Source organism: Panthera tigris, chromosome B1 (assembly GCF_018350195.1).
Source record: "Panthera tigris isolate Pti1 chromosome B1, P.tigris_Pti1_mat1.1, whole genome shotgun sequence".
NCBI classification, from domain to species: domain Eukaryota; kingdom Metazoa; phylum Chordata; class Mammalia; order Carnivora; family Felidae; genus Panthera; species Panthera tigris.
Genome location: NC_056663.1, coordinates 72,956,629 through 72,974,107, shown reverse-complemented (window position 1 = coordinate 72,974,107; position 17,479 = coordinate 72,956,629). Strand labels below are relative to the sequence as shown.

The 17,479-nt window shown below is 39.8% G+C and overlaps 1 protein-coding gene across 1 annotated transcript in view; it reads right to left on the bottom strand.

Annotated features, from left to right (window-relative positions):
- The window catches only part of DCHS2 (dachsous cadherin-related 2), a 243,217-nt gene that overhangs the window by 86,965 nt on the left and 138,773 nt on the right, over nt 1-17,479 (bottom strand). Inside the window, exons 4-5 of the mRNA XM_042983735.1 lie at nt 3,609-3,845; nt 1,523-2,539 (exon numbers count right to left, since the gene is read on the bottom strand). Of these exons, the coding sequence (XP_042839669.1) occupies nt 1,523-2,539; nt 3,609-3,845 (1,254 nt within the window). The remainder of the gene's footprint in view (nt 1-1,522; nt 2,540-3,608; nt 3,846-17,479) is intronic.

Here is a 17,479-nt window from a genome sequence, read left to right as displayed (position 1 = left end):
GGAGGGCAGTGGTGAAAAAGACTGTGGAGTCCAGCGTGGTGCTGCACACACAGGAAATGCCAAGGCAGGCTGGGCTTCCATGGGAGCCAGTTCGGATCACCACAGAGACCGCTCAGAGCATCAGGGTGGAGGGGCAGGCACTCCCACCATGCTCTGAAGGGTGGTCTCAACTCCTATGTTGCCACACTGCACTCATCCCTGAACGGGAATACAGAAGGTAGTCTTCCAAGTCCCTTCATTGACTTTAGCTCTCTTCCCCTCAGAGCAGGACAACGAAGCACAGCAGGAATTATCCCTTCTAGTCATGGTGAGGAAACTGAGCTCTGAGGTTAAACTACTTGCTTAAAAGCCATATATCAATTCGATGAAAGGACACCTGGTCTTTCTGAATCTGGGTGCTGGATAATCGCAGGAGAGAGAAAATCATGGGGGAGCCAACTGTATATTTTAATTTATTTTTTAAATACCAAGTGAAAAAAAAAAAAAAACACAGGTGAAATAGAAGACATACAAAACTGTCTACCGGAGGGAAGTAAAGAGCAAGCAGGTCACCCTGTATAGCTAGGCACTTTGTGCCCTGCAGAGGGCGTCCCAGCTTGGGAGTGAATGAGAGCTGAAATCCAGTTTGCAGCCTCCCTGGCAAGTCATGTGCCCTGGTGTAAAGCTCCATCTGCTGGAGGAAGGGGCACCTGTTCCTAATTCACATAACAGGCACTTCGTAAAGGCTTGAAGTTAATCAGAAGTGAATTCAAATTCTGTCCCACTACAGGGCAGGGGGTACCAATTACAAAGGCTACAACATAACCGTATCTCCTGGAGTTGTATGAAGTGAAGGCCTTCTCTATTTCCTTCTAGCTCCATAACCTTGGGCATGTTGTTTGACCTATCTGAGTCGCAGTTTCCTCAGCTATATGATTGCAATATCAACATATTTCATTTGTAGGTGGTTGCAGAATGAAATAAAATCCTTGTAAATTTCTGAAATACAAATTTAAAAATATAATAGCATTTTTACATTTAACTTCATAATGAAGACTTGGGAAAATACTCAGTGGAAATATTTGCCCTTTCACCATGGTTCCCTTACCAGAATGCAAATGGGGAAATACATCAATAGAGTGATTTTGAAATCTTACCTGATGGATTATTTTCTAGTTTTACATTGATGACACTTATCTTTTATAAACTATTTGGCATTTAAAAAAATCTACAAGTGAAAAAGAATGGTCGGGGGTAAAATCAGACTTTGCACAAGGATTCATTCAGTCCAATTCGGACCATACCTCTAATTCAGAATAAGAACCATATATTGGCAATATGTCGGTGTGAGGGAAGAGAAGAATGAATCATTACAGGTGAAATTCTATTCAATTTTGACTTCATTTTAAAATCACAACATTCTAACTGAATAAGTTATCTACTAAAAACTTTCACTACATGTTTGTACTAACGTTATAACTAAAAGATTTGAGTTTCGTTAATTTCAACTTTAAAGGAGTAAGTGGAAGCTACAAAATGCTACCTGTATTAGGATTCATCTTGAAGAATTTTCCATCAGACAAAAGGAAATATGACAGCTGTCCATTCTTTCCCGAGTCTCTGTCAATTGCTGTAATTTTGCCTATTACCCCTTGGGGAACAGGGCTCTCCTCGACTTTCAAAAACAACACATCATGCAAGAAGGTAGGGGAATTGTCATTCTCATCCAGGACATGAACAATTACTGAAGTGCTCACATTTTGCGACAATCTGTCCTCCGGGATCCAGGCAAACACTCTAAAATTATATGTCTGTGTGGATTCATAGTCAAGCTGTCGCCGCAAATAAATCCAACCTGTGTGAGGGCGGATGCCAAACATAGCAGAGTCCGCGCTGGGTTCCAGCGAGTACAGGAGCTGCAAGCTTGCGCCCTGTGGCCCAAGTGGGTAGGCGTGTATTTGCAGTATTTGGGTCATCAGTGAGACAGACTCACTAACTTCCACTTGATAGACCAAGTTTGCAAAAGTCAAAGACGGGCTCTGTTCTTGCTCTTCGATCACAACTGTCAGCACTAACAGGGATGCCTGAGGAGGAACGCCCAGGTCGTGGGCCATGAGAGTTAGTGTGCACTTCTGGGGCGTCCCACTTCCCAGACTCTCATTGAGGTACACCACACCAAGCCCCGAGTCAATGGAAAAGATGCTTGGATTCTGGCTTGCAATGGTGTATCGGATGAATCCATTCTGCCCACTGTCTTTGTCTTGTGCACGGGCAAGGTACAAGGCTGTGCCAGGCAGTGTGGTCTGGGATATTTTAACCTCATCAGAGGCTTTGGGAAATACTGGATGGTTGTCATTGACATCGATTACAGTTATGTTGACCTCTGTACTGCCGTAAGCAGGGGAGCCGCCGAGCTGCGCCTGCACCGTGAGCACAACCACGGGCTGGGTTTCGTGATCCAGAGGCTTCTGGGTTCGAATGACACCCAGCCACGGGTGAATAGAGAACTTTCTGTCCAGATCACCAGAGGAGATTCTGTAAGAAACTGGCTCTGAGGAATCTGGGAAAAAGAAGGTGGGGAGTGTGGGGGCAGAGAAAGAGAAAACAATCATCATATGCCAAAAGAATGCACCTACTGGAAATACTGAAAACTGAAAGCATTAATCTATACTACATCCACAGAAAACACTATGCAACATGTTACCTCTTCCTCAGCTCCCCAACGTCTCCTGGAAAGTGGATACATGGTTAAGATGTATTAGTGGACAAAGGTAATGTCCAATGGACAAGGAGCAAGCCCCAGGTTTCACTCTCTTCCTTTCAGTAGTTTTGCATTAAGAAAAGAGAAAGATGTTCAGAAAATAATTTGGATGCCTATTTTACATATTTGGGGAAGACAGATTAAGTTTATGCTTGATGCTTCTCTATATCTACCTAGGAATGGCAAATAACCCCAAAAAACAGTAAGGGAAGGGAAAGAGGACAGAGAAGAAATGGACTGTAAGCAGGACAAGATCTTTAGATAGGCAATTCACTTCAGGAATCTACCCTGCAGAGAAACCTCTATAAGTCATACATGGATATTTGCATGAATATTGCAAGGACTAGCAAAAAATGATTGTAAATCATTCAAATTAATAGCAAAACATGTTTATATCTAAGTGAAAGGACTATGCAATCTTTTTTTTAAATTAAAACAGAATGATGTCCAGTTACTTGGAAAACTGCCCTCCATCTATAAAGTGGGGAGGAAAGGATAATTGTAAAACAAAAAATGTAGTAGGACGTATTTTCATAAAAAAGTTTAAAAGTGTGTGTATGTGTGTGTGTGTGTGTGTGCACACGACCGCACTTGTGTCTATTTGGAGGACTGGGTTATAGATACATGCTTTCTATGTTATAATCATTCTGTATTGTTTTAAACTTCTAAAAGTATTTATTACCTTTTTGATTAGGAAAAATTGTAGGATAGAAATAATGTTGGAAGAACAAAGAGCGAGTCACAGATTGTGTGGTCTCCATTCTTCTTGCATGGAGGGAGGAAAAGATTCATTCAAGATTGCACAGCCTAAGAAAACACAAGAAATGATTCCAATAATGGATTTTAACAGGGCATAAGAAGTACTTACTCAAGGACTCTTTTGCTTTCACTGTTCCCACAGGACTGTCTTCAAGTACATCTTCATAAACTGAGAAAGTATACTTAGGCCTTTCAAATTCAGCAGGTGCCAGCATTGTCTGAAGAATGTGTATGGTGATGTCAGCATTAATGACAGATGTGAGCCCGCCACCGTCTCGAGCACAGACCATCAACAGAAGTGTAGTGGATTCCAAATGACTAAGAGTTGATGTTAAGTAAATAATTCCTGGGTAGGGGAAGGGAAGAATTGAAAAATAGGGAACATGAAGTAAATACTGATGAGCCAATCTGCTAACTCTACTGTGATAGTTAATTTTATGTCAACTTGACTGGGCCATGGGGTGCCCAAACATCTGGTCAAACATTATGCTGCATATTTCTGTGATGGCGTTTTGGAGGAGATTAATGGTTAAATGGGTAGACTAATTCCAGCAGGTTGCCCTCCCTGATGTGGATGGGCCTTGTGCAACCAGTTGAAGGCCTAAATACAACAGAAAGGCTGACACTTCCCTGAGTAAGGGCGATTCCTCATGCCTGACTCCCTTTGAGCTGAGACTGTTTTGCTTTGTTTTGCTTTGTTTTGTTTTGTTTTCCTGCCTTCAGAATTATACTGAAACCTCAGCTCTTTCTAAGTCTTGAGACAGCCAGTCGTCAGACTGGAACTACATCATCGGTTCTCCTGGGTCTCCAGTTTACCAACCTACTTGCAGATCTGGGGACTTATTTGCCTCCATAATTACATGAGCTAGTTCCTTGTAACAAGTCTCTTTATATCTATCTATCTATCTATCTATCTATCTATCTATCTATCTATCTCTCCTACTGGTTCTGTTTCTCTAGAGAACCCTAATAGCTCTATCTTCCAATACAAGAACTTGAGCATATTTGCAAAATGATGTCCAAATTCTGTCAGGTAAGCAATATTTTCCTAGAGCTTAAACATTAGACATCTTGGAAGTACATCAATTCACCAGTAAACAGAAACTGTGTCACCTTTGTTAGGACTTACAACCATATCACCAGCCCAGGATGAGGGGATAGTCGAGTATGACCCCATAATCCAATGTAATCTCAGCTAATGCAGGACTGTAAAATGATCACAATCTGCCCGGGCTTCAGGATCCTAACTCTACAGAATGAAACTAAAATTTCACCTTCTGAAGTATTTGATATGTGACCTCAACTAATGTAGGGAAGCTCTCTTGTTCAATTGGCTTTATTCTATCTTTGCTGGTGAGAAGATATAATGTTGATAGCTATGGGTAAGAAAACTTAAATAAATGCTAAAACCATAGGGACAAGACTGGCAAGTTGGGCTTATATAAATAGTGTGTGTGAGAGGAGAACCTGTGAATGGTTAAGTTGGGGAAGGATCCAGTAATGCTGAGAAAACCAATTATTTAATATTATTAACACCACCCTTTTGCATGCTAGTTTGAAAACATGAAAATGGATATAACCAGCTTCAGAAATAAACATGTTAGGTTTTTAAAAAAATTTTTAATGTTTATTTATTTATTTTGAGAGAGAATGAGTGCAAGTGGGGGAGGGACAGAGAGAGAGGGAGAGAGAGAGAATCCCAAGCAAATTCCTCACCATCAGCATGGAGCCTGACATCGGGCTCAATCCCAAGAACCGTGAGAGCATGACAGGAGCCAAAACCAACAGTCAGCTAGCTACTCAAACGACTGAGCCACTCAGATGCCCGAACATATCAGGTTTTTTTAAAGAAAGAAAAAAACATGCAAACTTATTACATAAATTTACATACAGATACATGTAGGTGGACTTGGTGGAATCTATCACAATACAGTCAATTGGCTGTAAGTGTAAGTTAAATGAAGGAATAGTGTGGTTTTTGCCAGTTTGTGAGAGGCTGGTGAAAGCATCTGAATTGTCAGCTTCCTAGGCATAAAAAAAAAAAAAAATGACACCCATTCATTCTTTTTCTTTTTAAAAAAATTTTTTTAATGTCTATTTATTTTTGAGAGACAGACAGAGTGTGAGTAGGGGAGGGGCAGAGAGAGAGGAAGACACAGAATCTGAAGCAGGCTTCAGGCTCTGAGCTGTCAGCACAGAGCCTGATGTGGGGCTTGAACTCACGAATCTTGAGATCATGACCTGAGGTGAAGTCAGACGCTTAACCAACTGAGCCACCCAGGTGCCCCGAGTTTCTTTCTTTTTTAAGTCAAAATCTGTCCTCTCACAACTCCAGTTTCTTGTTTTTATTTGTACTAGAAGTTTAATATGTTTTGTATCTCTTTAACAGAGCACATCATCAATAACCAAAGTCAAATATCTTTCCTGACAACTTCCCCATTTTCCATAACAGTTCCTTACCTAACATGATTTTAAGTCCTTTCACTCATGGTTGGTTCATTTCTCCTGAACATGCTCCAAGTTGATTGGTGAACACATAGTTGCAGATACAGTATATTACAAAAAAGAGTATAAACACTCCTTATTAGAATACTTATAAAATATTAATGTAACCAAGTATTCTTACACCAGCTATAGCAGCCATAGTAAAATTAGGTTCATACTGACTCCACCAAAGCACTCAATACTTACCACATATATTTCTAAGTCAGATTCTTCCCATCTGTTATTGATGAGCTTTAAAAATTATTATGAAAATTTATGGTTGGTTAAAAAATAAAAGCTCAAATAATACAGAAGTGTCTGTCTACAGAAGAAAACGAAAAGTCTCTCTAAGCCCCCAATCATCCTTGTTCCCTGGGTATATATTCTTCCACAGTTGACTCAATTCCGATTACAGAGAAATTTTTGAAGGCCTCATTGTGCACTCTAGATGATTATGACAATTAAAGGATTAACATCTGCCTCAACTATACTTGGTCCTCCTGATTCCAGATGACTCCTTCTGAACCATTTTTCATACTTGTATTAGAACAGTCTTCCTAAAATCCAAGTCTAGACATGTCGGTGCCTCCCCAGGTTTTCAGGGTGAAGTTCAAGTGCCTTATCTAAATAAACCAAGTTGCTAGTAAATGAACCCTTTTCACCTCGGTAGCCCATCTCACCACTCTCTGTACAGTACTTTTGCCCTAAGCACAGTGAAATACCTATAATTTCCAGGATAGATCTTGCTCTTTTCCATTTAGATTACTGCATCCTCCTCTTCATCTTTTCTGACTTCCAGTCACATTTTAGAACAATCTCTTCATCTTTTCTGACTTCCAGTCACATTTTAAAGCACAGCTCAAGTTTCACCTGGTGCAGCTGACTTTCATATACCCTCCATTTTGCTTGAGATCTACCTTCTATGATCCTACAGTGGCCTTGTACACATGTTTATTATAAATTTAATGCGTATTTTAATTAGCATTTTTAAATCTTTCTTATTCAGTCATGAGTTCATTAATTTACTTGATGATTTATAAATAAGATCAAAAGACAACATTTTGAAACAACGATTTAGTATCCCAATAATAAATGAAGAGTTCTGCAACAAAGGGGAAAAATACAAGTAAAACAAAAGTGAGGTCAGCACTAGAGAAGGACAGATAGTTTATTTTATTTTATTTTTAATGTTTATTTTTGAGAGAGAGAGAGAGAGAGAGAGAGAGAGCGCGAGTGAGCGCATGAGCAGAGGAAACAGAGACAGAGGGAGACACAGAGTCCAAAGCAGGCTCCAGGCTCTGAGCTATCAGCACAGTACCTGATGGTGGGCTCGTAACAGCTCAGAGCCCTATGTGGGCTCGAACTTCTGGACCTCGAGATCAGGACCAGAGCCACAGTTGGACGCTTAACTGGCTGAGCCACCCAGGTGCCCCAGGACAGATAGTTTAAATAAGAAAGAAAGGCTCGTGAGTAAATATGATAATGTTCAAACTGAATTAAAAAAAAACACAGAAATGTGAAAGGAAAACAACTGCCTCTTGTTTTTACTCTAATGTTTGTTACAAACTTTTTAAGTGATGAGACTCAGGGATAATAAAGGATGTGGTTTTATTGTATACTGTTCAAAAGCACTTAGGCATTATGTATCAATCTGTAAACCATTCATATTCAGTAACCTAGAAGCCTGCCCTCTGCTCACAGAAGTGCATAGAAAGAAATGGAGAGGATGTCTTTTGCAATATCACAAGTGACTTTACTATCCATCAAGAAGAGAATGAATGGGGGTTCTGGGGAGGATGGCAGAGTAGGAGGACCCTAGGCTCACCTTGTCCCATGGATACAACTAGATAACGCTCACATCGGTGTAAATAACCCAGAAAATGACCTAAAGCCTGGGAGAACAAGCTCTACAACTAAATGGAGGGAGGGGGCCACGTCGAAGAGGATAGGAAGGGCTGAGGCAGGGTCTAGAAGTAACTGGACTCAGGGGCTGTCTTCAGGACAGGACAGTGCCTGTAAGGAGTAGGGAAAGAAAAGAGACCCCCACATGGGGGAACCCACATGGGGAGGACAATCCCCATAACATTTGGTTTTGAAAACCAGAGGAGGCCAAGTCTGCATTCTTACAACCGAGACTTAAAACTTGGAATTTTAAAAAAAATCAGCAGGCTCTGGGAGAGCTGGGAGGGTGAGAGGAAACTGAATCCTCACCCTTAAAGAGACAGCATAAGGAAAGAATGAATGGTTCAATACAATGTGTATATTAATACAATAGAATATTAGTGTAGCATCTAAAATATATATATACATGTTTTCATGTAGAAAGATTTTACATGCTACATTTTATATGGAAAAAAATTGTAAAAATCAATCTATAGTATCAATTCACTGTGTTAAAAAGATTTCGTACTGCATAAATATTTTTAAAATATTCTCCACTGTGAAAAATCCATGAAGTACTGCTGAGAATGTTAGATTACAGAGCAATATGTAAAATATAACCATAAACACTAACACATACTTTATATGTACCGCACCCCCCCACACACGCACAGAGAAAAATATGCATGTTGGAAAACATGGAAGGATCTGAACAACTATAAAGAGAGAATATCTTCTATGGGTTGAGACTATGGCACAGCTCATTACCTGCTTCTTACCTTCCTATAGTTTTTATTTTTTTTAATGTTTTTTATTATTTACTTTTGAGAGAAAGAGACAGAGTGTGAGTAGAGGAGGGACAGAGAGAGAGAGAGGGAGACACAGAATCTGAAGCTGACTCAAGGCTCTGAGCTGTCAGCACAGAGCGCGACGTGGGGCTCGAACCCACAACCTGCGAGATCATGACCTGAGCTGAAGTCGGTCGCTCAACCAACTGAGCCACTCAGGTGCCCCTTACATTCCTATGGCTTTAATGAGCATATGTGCTATGGACTTGTGTCCCCTAAATATTCATATGTTGAAGTCCTAATCCCCAATATGACTGCATTTGGAGTAGTAATTAAGGTTAAATCAGGTCATAGGGGTGGAGCCTGATCTTATAGGACTGGAGAGAACTCACTCTCTCTCCAACATGTTAGAATAATGAGAGGAGGCAACTGTCTACAAGCCAGAAGACCTCTCAACAGGAATCAAGTCCACTTAGCACAACACTCCCAGGGTGATTTTCCTTAAATACCACCATGATGGTCTAAGGCTCAAAATCCTCATGTCATTCCTTATTCCCTACAAAAATCAAGTTTGAACTTCTCCGTCATGCTTTTAAAGTGCTTCATAAGTGACCTCACTCAGTGTAGCTTTCTGTCATTCTGTAGCCCATCTCTCCAGACATGATGATCTCCTACTGCCATAAATATGTAACAAGTATGGCGATGAAAACAGCTCATGGGGTGCAATCATAGAGCCACTTTTTTTCTCCTATTCAAATTTATTTCATATGGCTCACTGTTCTTCCCCTGCATCTAAGTGAAAATTAAGGAGGCTCCTATAATTTCCACAGTCACTGTCAACCCGTTAAAATTCTTTCTTTTGTTCCATACAAATTGCAGTAAATTATTTGTTCTAGTTTTGTGAAAAATGCTGTTGGGGTCTTGATAGGAATTGCATCAAATCTATAGGTTGCTTTGGGTACTACGGACATTTGACAATATTAATTCTTCCAATCCATGAGCATGGAATACCTTTCCATTTGTTTGTGTCATCTTCAGTTTCCTTCATTAGTATCCAACCATTTTTAGGGTACAAGTCTTTTTACCTCCTTGGTTAAGTTTATTCCTAGGTATTTCATTCTTTGTTAGTTTAAGTCACAAAACCATCTCAATTTAATAATTTGAATATGAAGGTCCATTAATAATCAAAACTCAAAACTGGATTCAAATTTCAGGCGGGACACAGGCTGCAAGTCAGAAGTAATTTCCCCATCTAGCTCTTCTCCCTCATCTTGCTAACAGTGTGAGTTCCTGACCATCTAGGATGGAAGGAAGGGGAAAAGAGGGAAGGAGAGAGGAGCAGGAACATTCTGACTTGACAGGCACTATTGGGGTGGCACTCTTTGGCTGGGCAGCTGTTTAAAAGCCACTTTCTCTTATGGATGCTGTCATTGTTTTTTTGGAGAAAGCTTCAAACCTCCAATCTGAAGCTGCCTTAACCGAGGTGAGCACATCTCTCTTTAGACAGGTCACTTTACTGCTTGCTTCTTTGATGCCTACAAAGCTAGAAATGTTCAAAACTCCTCCTGCTGGCCCTTTCTGGGCAGCATCTGAAATGATTCTACACCCAGGTTGTCGGCTCTCTCCCTCACAAATGACCCACATCCAGGAGAGACCATTAAGTACTCTTTGCCCCTATAAACTCCTAGAGTTTGTCTCCATTCGGAAACCTCTTCTTTTATTTTTTTAATTTTTTTAAAGTTTATTTTTGAGAGAGAGAGAGAGAGAGAGAGCGTGCATGGGGGAGGTGCAGAGAGAGAGGGAGACACAGAATCCAAGGCAGGCTCCAGGCTCTGAGCTGTCAGCACAGAGCCTGACGTGGGGCTTGAACTCATGAACTGTGAGATCATGACCTGAGCCAAAGTTGGATGCTTAACTGACTGAGCCACCCAGGTGCCCTGGAAACCTCTTCTTTATTCCATTGTTAGACACTCCCTCTTTAGATTTCCTTTTTTTTTTTTTTTTTAACGTTTACTTATTTTTGAGACGGAGAGAGACAGAGCATGAACGGGGGAGGGGCAGAGAGAGAGAGGGAGACACAGAATCAGAAGCAGGCTCCAGGCTCTGAGCCATCAGCCCAGAGCCCGACGCGGGGCTCGAACTCACGGACCACGAGATCGTGACCTGAGCTGAAGTCCAACGCCCAACCAACTGAGCCACCCAGGCGCTACTAGATTTCTGATGTGAGAGTCTGACTTGAGTCTGCTAGCACCAAACTGAAGGAACACATACTAAGTTCTCTAAGTGGTCAGTAAGGTGTAGGTGTCTCACCGGAGGAGAACTCACAAGTCAAGAGCAGTTCTCTGCAAACTATCAACTCTCTATCCACCTTTATTACCTTTGACAATGTGAGTGAAGTTCAGAATAATAAAATTTGTTTCCAGAGATCTCCTTTATAAATCTTACATTAAGTCTAGTATCCTCACTCAATGGGGAATTTACTATATCTCTATCTCTATATATATCTCAGCCCAAACCTACATTTTATTTTTATTTTTTTAAATTTTTAATGTTTTATTTATTTTTGACAGAGAGAGAGACAGAGCATGAGCGGGGGAAGGGCAGAGAGAGAGGGAGACACGGAATCTGAAACAGGCTCCAGGCTCCGAGCTGTCAGCATAGAGCCCGACACGGGGCTCAAACTCACAGACCGTGAGATCATGACCTGAGCTGAAGTCAGACGCTCAACCGACTGAGCCACCCAGGCACCCCCCAAACCTACATTTTAATTTCTGGTTGCAAATGTTTACTAATTCCCATCTTAATGTCTTCATGTATATTGTTTGCTTCTCCTGAATCACTATTCATTCTTCCCTCTTGCTTGACCAAATGTGAGCTATCCTGTGACATTCATCTCAAGTTCTATGGTCCTTAATCCCTTTCTTGAATACTCTAGATTTTCCAGAGCTTTCTTCTGAGGGCCTACACTCTTTACAGTCATTACTGTGATCGATACATGGAGTTTGCCCTTAACATTTTGATTGCATGGAGGCTAATGCTAAATTACCATAAAGGGATGATGGGACTATAGGGCCTGTAAACTTGATTGTCCCTGAAGTGTGAAAGTGTTTTTTTCAAAAATATGATAACCCAAAGGGTAGCTGATGAGTCCAGGAAAAGCAGAAAAAAGAGAGGCAAATAATAGGTACACATCCAGGTCCAGGCCACAGAAAGGAAGAGATACTATTAGCAAATAGACTTTCCTATTTTTTTTTTCAGACTTTTCATTTCACTCTCAACGAAAAGCAGAGGAAAGCACAGTGCTGTTAAGTCAGCAAGCTGTCATATTTTTGTTCTACTGGCAAGGGTAGCTTTATTATGGGAAAGATCCATCAGGTTATTTAAACCCTGGTACCCCTAAACATTAAGATTATTTCATTCTCTATTTTTTTAGTGTTTACTTATTTTTTTAAAAACAGTTTTAATGTTTATTCTTTTTTTTTTTTTTTTTTTTGAGAGACAGAGAGAGAACAAGAAGGGGAGGGGCAGAGAGAGAGGGAGACACAGAATCCGAAGCAGGCTCCAGACTCTGAGCTGTCAGCACAGAGTCCGATGCGGGGCTTGAACTCACAAACCGCGAGATCATGACCCGAGCCAAAGTCGGAGGCTTAACCAACTGAGCCACCCAGGCGCCCCTCTCATTCTCTTCTTTAAAAATCAGTGCCCATTTATAAACTTTTTAAGATACGATTTTGTTTTTTCCACGGTCTGTCCCGACAGAAAAGTTAGGCTGGACATGAAGCCTCCAGTGTTCAGTTCCTATGATGTTATGGTTTCTACTACAGCCTGATAGTTGAATTGGCACTCGGCTTGATGCATCAGTAGAATGAGCTTGCTTCATGTAAGTCTGATGATAAGGGTAGGAGGAGGAGGAGAAGTGGTAGTTGATAGAAGGAACAAGCACAGAGATGAAAAGAGTTATTGGAGCTGAGGCCACAGCGGAAAGCAGAGCAGATCATGAAAGCCCCGGTAGACTATAACAAAGATCTGGCCTTCAGCCAAAGAGCCATGGAAAGTCACTAGAATATTTAAGGCAGGGGAGTAAAATGACCAAATATGTCTTTATATTTGAACAAAGGCTATTTTATGTCTCTACGTATGAATTTTATTAGGCCTCTTTTGAGCAGTTACTATTTATTTTTACCTTCAAAGCCAATCTTGCGTAGTGAAGCAATTCGTATTAAAGACCAGGAAGAAGCTAGTGAGTTTCTTTGAACTAATGCTGACCACTTAGAAGAGAGAAGTATTAGGATTAAGTTTGTCCTTCTACATGCTGAATGTTTCAAAACATTCACTTTTTTTAGCACTTGAATATAAAGAGGCTCAAGAAAACCTATTTACATGAATCCAACAATTTTATTTTTTATTATTTTTTTATATTATTTATTTTTGAGAGAGAGAGTGCAATGCGCACAGGGGAGGGGAGGGAGAACATCTGAATCAGGCCCCTACACTGACAAAAGCGAGCCCGATGCGGGGCTCAAACTCATGAACCCCAAGATCATGACCTAGCCAAAGTCAGATGCTTAACTGACTGAGCCACCTGGCACCCCTTGAATCCAACAATTTTAAATAAATGGAGGTGTATATTAAAAGGGAGGGCCAACAGTTAATTATATACAGCTCTATAACATATATTACTTATAAATATGCATATATATGTAATAAATAACAAAACGGTCAATAAAATGAATGTCTCTTTTTGCCTATGTTTTCAGCTTAGAATTTATGGCATTGTATTTTCATATTTTAAAGTACAGCAATTACTTAGCTCTCTTTTTTCATGACACTTGCAAATTATTATTAACCAGCAGTGCAGGAGACAAACTTTAACTTTAAAAAAATAGACATTGAGGGGCGTCTGGGTGGCTCAGTCTGTCGAGCGTCTGACTTTAGCTCAGGTCATGATCCCACAATTTGTGGGTTCGAGCCCTGCATTGAGCTCTGTGCTGACAGCTCAGAGCCTAGAGCCTGCTTCAGATTCTGTGTCTCCCTCTCTCTCTGCCCTCCCCGGCTTGCACTCTATCTGTGTCTCTGTCTCTCAAAAATAAAGAAACTTTTAAAAAAATTTTAAAAAACCAGACATTGATTCATTTACTGGATATTAATGAGCACTGGTTATTTTATGCTTGAATTATCCAGTGCTTGGATTTGTACTTACCAATTATAATGTGCAATAATGTTTGTCTATGTTCTTTACCTTGTCACTTCTTATTTAAATAGAGGAAAGTGTTGGGATGAAATATTTTAATTGATAGACTAATTAAAGAACTTAAAGACAAAAGTCCTCTCTTAATTAAAATCTAATATACATATAATTCTGTTAATGAAGCAATACTGACTGTCATTACCCAATCTCCTGAAAAAGATGAGATCCTCAACCAAGGTGGTCATTCATAGTTAGAAAATAAGCTGGGGGGGTCATTGCTAAACTTGTAAGGTATGAGATAGCTAAAAATGAAAACAAGCACAAAATCATGACCATTACCAAACATGGAGTCTGCAAGTGTAGTTTTCCCAAAAACAGAGACAAACCAAAAACTATGGGATGTCAATACCAATTTCTTATTGGTCATTAGTATTTATGATGTCTTCCCTATATTCACTTTGTGAGAATATAGAAACTTATTCAGTGAATAGGTGACATTATACTATTTATTTCACACACACTGGGGTTACTAAGTTGTAGTGGCTGAAAGGCATGGAACGGACTGAAAATTTTGTCTCATATCGACAATATAAGGATTTTTAAGGAAAACATACCCATTTTAGAAGATGTCACGGAATTCTATGCATTCAGTTGACAAGAGCAAATAAATCAAGAGGTAATTTGGCATTTCAAATAGACTTATACAAGAAGTCACAGAGAGAGATCATATTCCTATCTTATTTAGTTGAGACAATGAAACTTATATTTATCTTAGCTTTGAGTTTAGTTTAAAAGGGGGATAAAAGGCATAATAATGGAAAGAGCCTTGAAATGTAAGTCTGAGAAGTAAATTCAAGTGTCAGGTTTGTGACTACGTCCCTCAGCAAGTCGCTAAGACTCTTAAGGTCTTTATTCTCTTAATTTGCAGATGGGCACAAAAGCCTCTGTTTTGCTTATGCCATAAGTTGATGTAAGGCTTATATAGGCAATGTACAGAAAAGATATTAAAAGGTGTTATCATCTGAGACAGACCAAAACGGGAACCGATGATGGGTCCAAGAGAGGGTTTACATGCAATTCTGCCATATACCAACTGTGTATCCTCAGGCAAGTCACTGAATCCCTTTCAGCCTCAATTTCTTCCTCTGCTAAATAAATAAGGGAGCTGAATCAGAAAGTCTCTTCCATCCCCAACCAGTCTGTGATCTTATACTAGAAAAATTAATAGGAAAACTCTCCAATGTGCTTTTGTTTCCCACAAAAGAAACACACACTGATTTGGTGTTCGTGATTAATTTTAGTCTCTGTCTTGCAAATAAAAGGAAGTCATTTTTTTTTAGCATGGGTAGGTTCACATCCCTTATGAAATGAGATGTGGTTTTCATTTATTAGCTACACATCAGAATGTTCTAAATGTAGGAAAGTGGCAATCATGAAGAATTATGAGAATCATTACATGATATGAAATGTGAGCCTAACACTCACATTAGAAAAAGATTTGCCCTTGAAATAAAGAAAAGCAGAGTCTGTGTTACATTACTTACAGTCTATATTAAAATCCACACACCCTGTACAAACAAAAGATTGCAACCAAACACAGAGACATGGCTGCCTTTGTGTGGCAGTTTCAGTCTCTCAGTTACCCTTTTAATTACTTGTTCTTCTGTAATGCTAAACTAGGATTTTGTATACACCACAACTAAACATAGAACAGACAATAGGCAGGGCAACATAAGCTTTTGTTGTAAGCTCTATGAGAACAAGAATTTTCATCTCTCTCACTCACCAATGTATCCCAAATACTTAAAACAGTGCCTAGCACATAATAGGTATTGAATAAATATGTCTTTTTTTAATTTTTTTTTTTTTTGGAAATGTTTACTTATTTTGAGAGAAAGAGAAAATTCGGGCACATGCAAGTGGGGGAGGGGCAGAGAGAGAGAGAGAGAGAGAGAGAGAGAGAGAGAATCCCAAGCAGGCCTCACACTGTCACCACAGAGCCTGATACCAGGCTTGAACTCATGAACCATGAGATCATGAGCTGAGCCAAAACCAAGAGCCGGAAATTTAACCGAGGGAGCCACCCAGGCACCCCGTGAATAAATATGTCTTGGGAGGATGAACTTACTTCCATTTTCTCCCTTGAACAGATGAGCTACACTCTTTAGAACTTTAACTGACTTTTCTTTACATCATTGACTTGCTTCTATAAAAAGAGGTAAACCTGAAGAATTTAACCGAAGGTAACCCTAGCAAAGAGGCCGTTGGACTGCTGTAAACGAGCAACACAAATGTTTTCAGTCTGACACCTTAAAATAATCTGAATTAGCAGTAACGTTTGCTTCAGTGTAAGGTTACTAAATAAACAGGACAAACACAAAAGCTAAAGCACTACTCTTTTCATGCTACTAAAGAGAACACTTCAAACAATGTAGGAAAAAAATCAACATACAATTCATTAAATGGGATTAAAGACATAAAAAGAGCTATTAATAAATATGACTCTTGTGTTTCCTTCTTTTAAAACTCAAAACAGTGTGGTCTGACTCGTGCCCACATCAAAGGAACCCAGCTAACGGAGAGTAAGAGAAATGAAGGCTCAGCTCACTATCTCTCTCCTGGTGCCGAAGCACGTTTTACAAAAATGTGCTTTGAACCAACAACAAACTTAGAAAACCAGAAACAGAACAGGAAGATAAACCCACAAGAGAAAACAGCCATGACATCACCACATCCCCTTCCAGTTTTCTCCAAAACATTTTTCTTACCAGATGAACACAGAAAGTCAAAGAGCTCTATTTTTAAAGCATGAGTCTTGGTTGTGGTACAAACAGATCAATGGAAAACCTCTTGTCTTCAGAAAAACATGAGCCTATAGCACAAAGCGTGGAAGCTTATAAAATAGCATGTCTGATAGAGGAAGCATCAACCATGAGCAAATGAATGGATGTCTAAGAGAGATTTTTAGAGTGATTCAGGAAGAGGTGACAATGTAGAAATTAGCTCATCAATTTTCCAATTCTTTCTCATATAATGCAAAACTATACAGCTAGCCATCTATATAAGTATGTAACGCTATATATAACTACATATAAATACAAATATATTTAGTATAGTTAGCATATACATCTAGAAAAGTGCTAGCTAGCACAGAGAGATTGGAAAGAATTTGGATTGGAGGCCACAGCATTACCTACCACACTGTGATGGGGAAAGAGGATTTTTTTTTTTTTAATTTTTTTTAACGTTTATTTATTTTTGAGACAGAGAGAGACAGAGCATGAACAGGGGAGGGGCAGAGAGAGAGGGAGACACAGAATCGAAAGCAGGCTCCAGGCTCCGAGCCATCAGCCCGGAGCCCGACGCGGGGCTCGAACTCACGGACCATGAGATCGTGACCTGAGCCGAAGTCGGACGCCTAACCGACTGAGCCACCCAGGCACCCCGGGGAAATTGGATTTTAAGCAAAGTTTTGCCCTGTGTTATCAATGACACTCCCTTGAAGTTTCTTAAGAATATGTAATCAGGATTTAAATAAATCACTTTTCAGTGATTTTTAGATGTCATTTATTCATTCATTCTACAAATATATATTGATAGAAGCAATCCCTTGACCCTGTATTTAAACTGGCAGCTTCT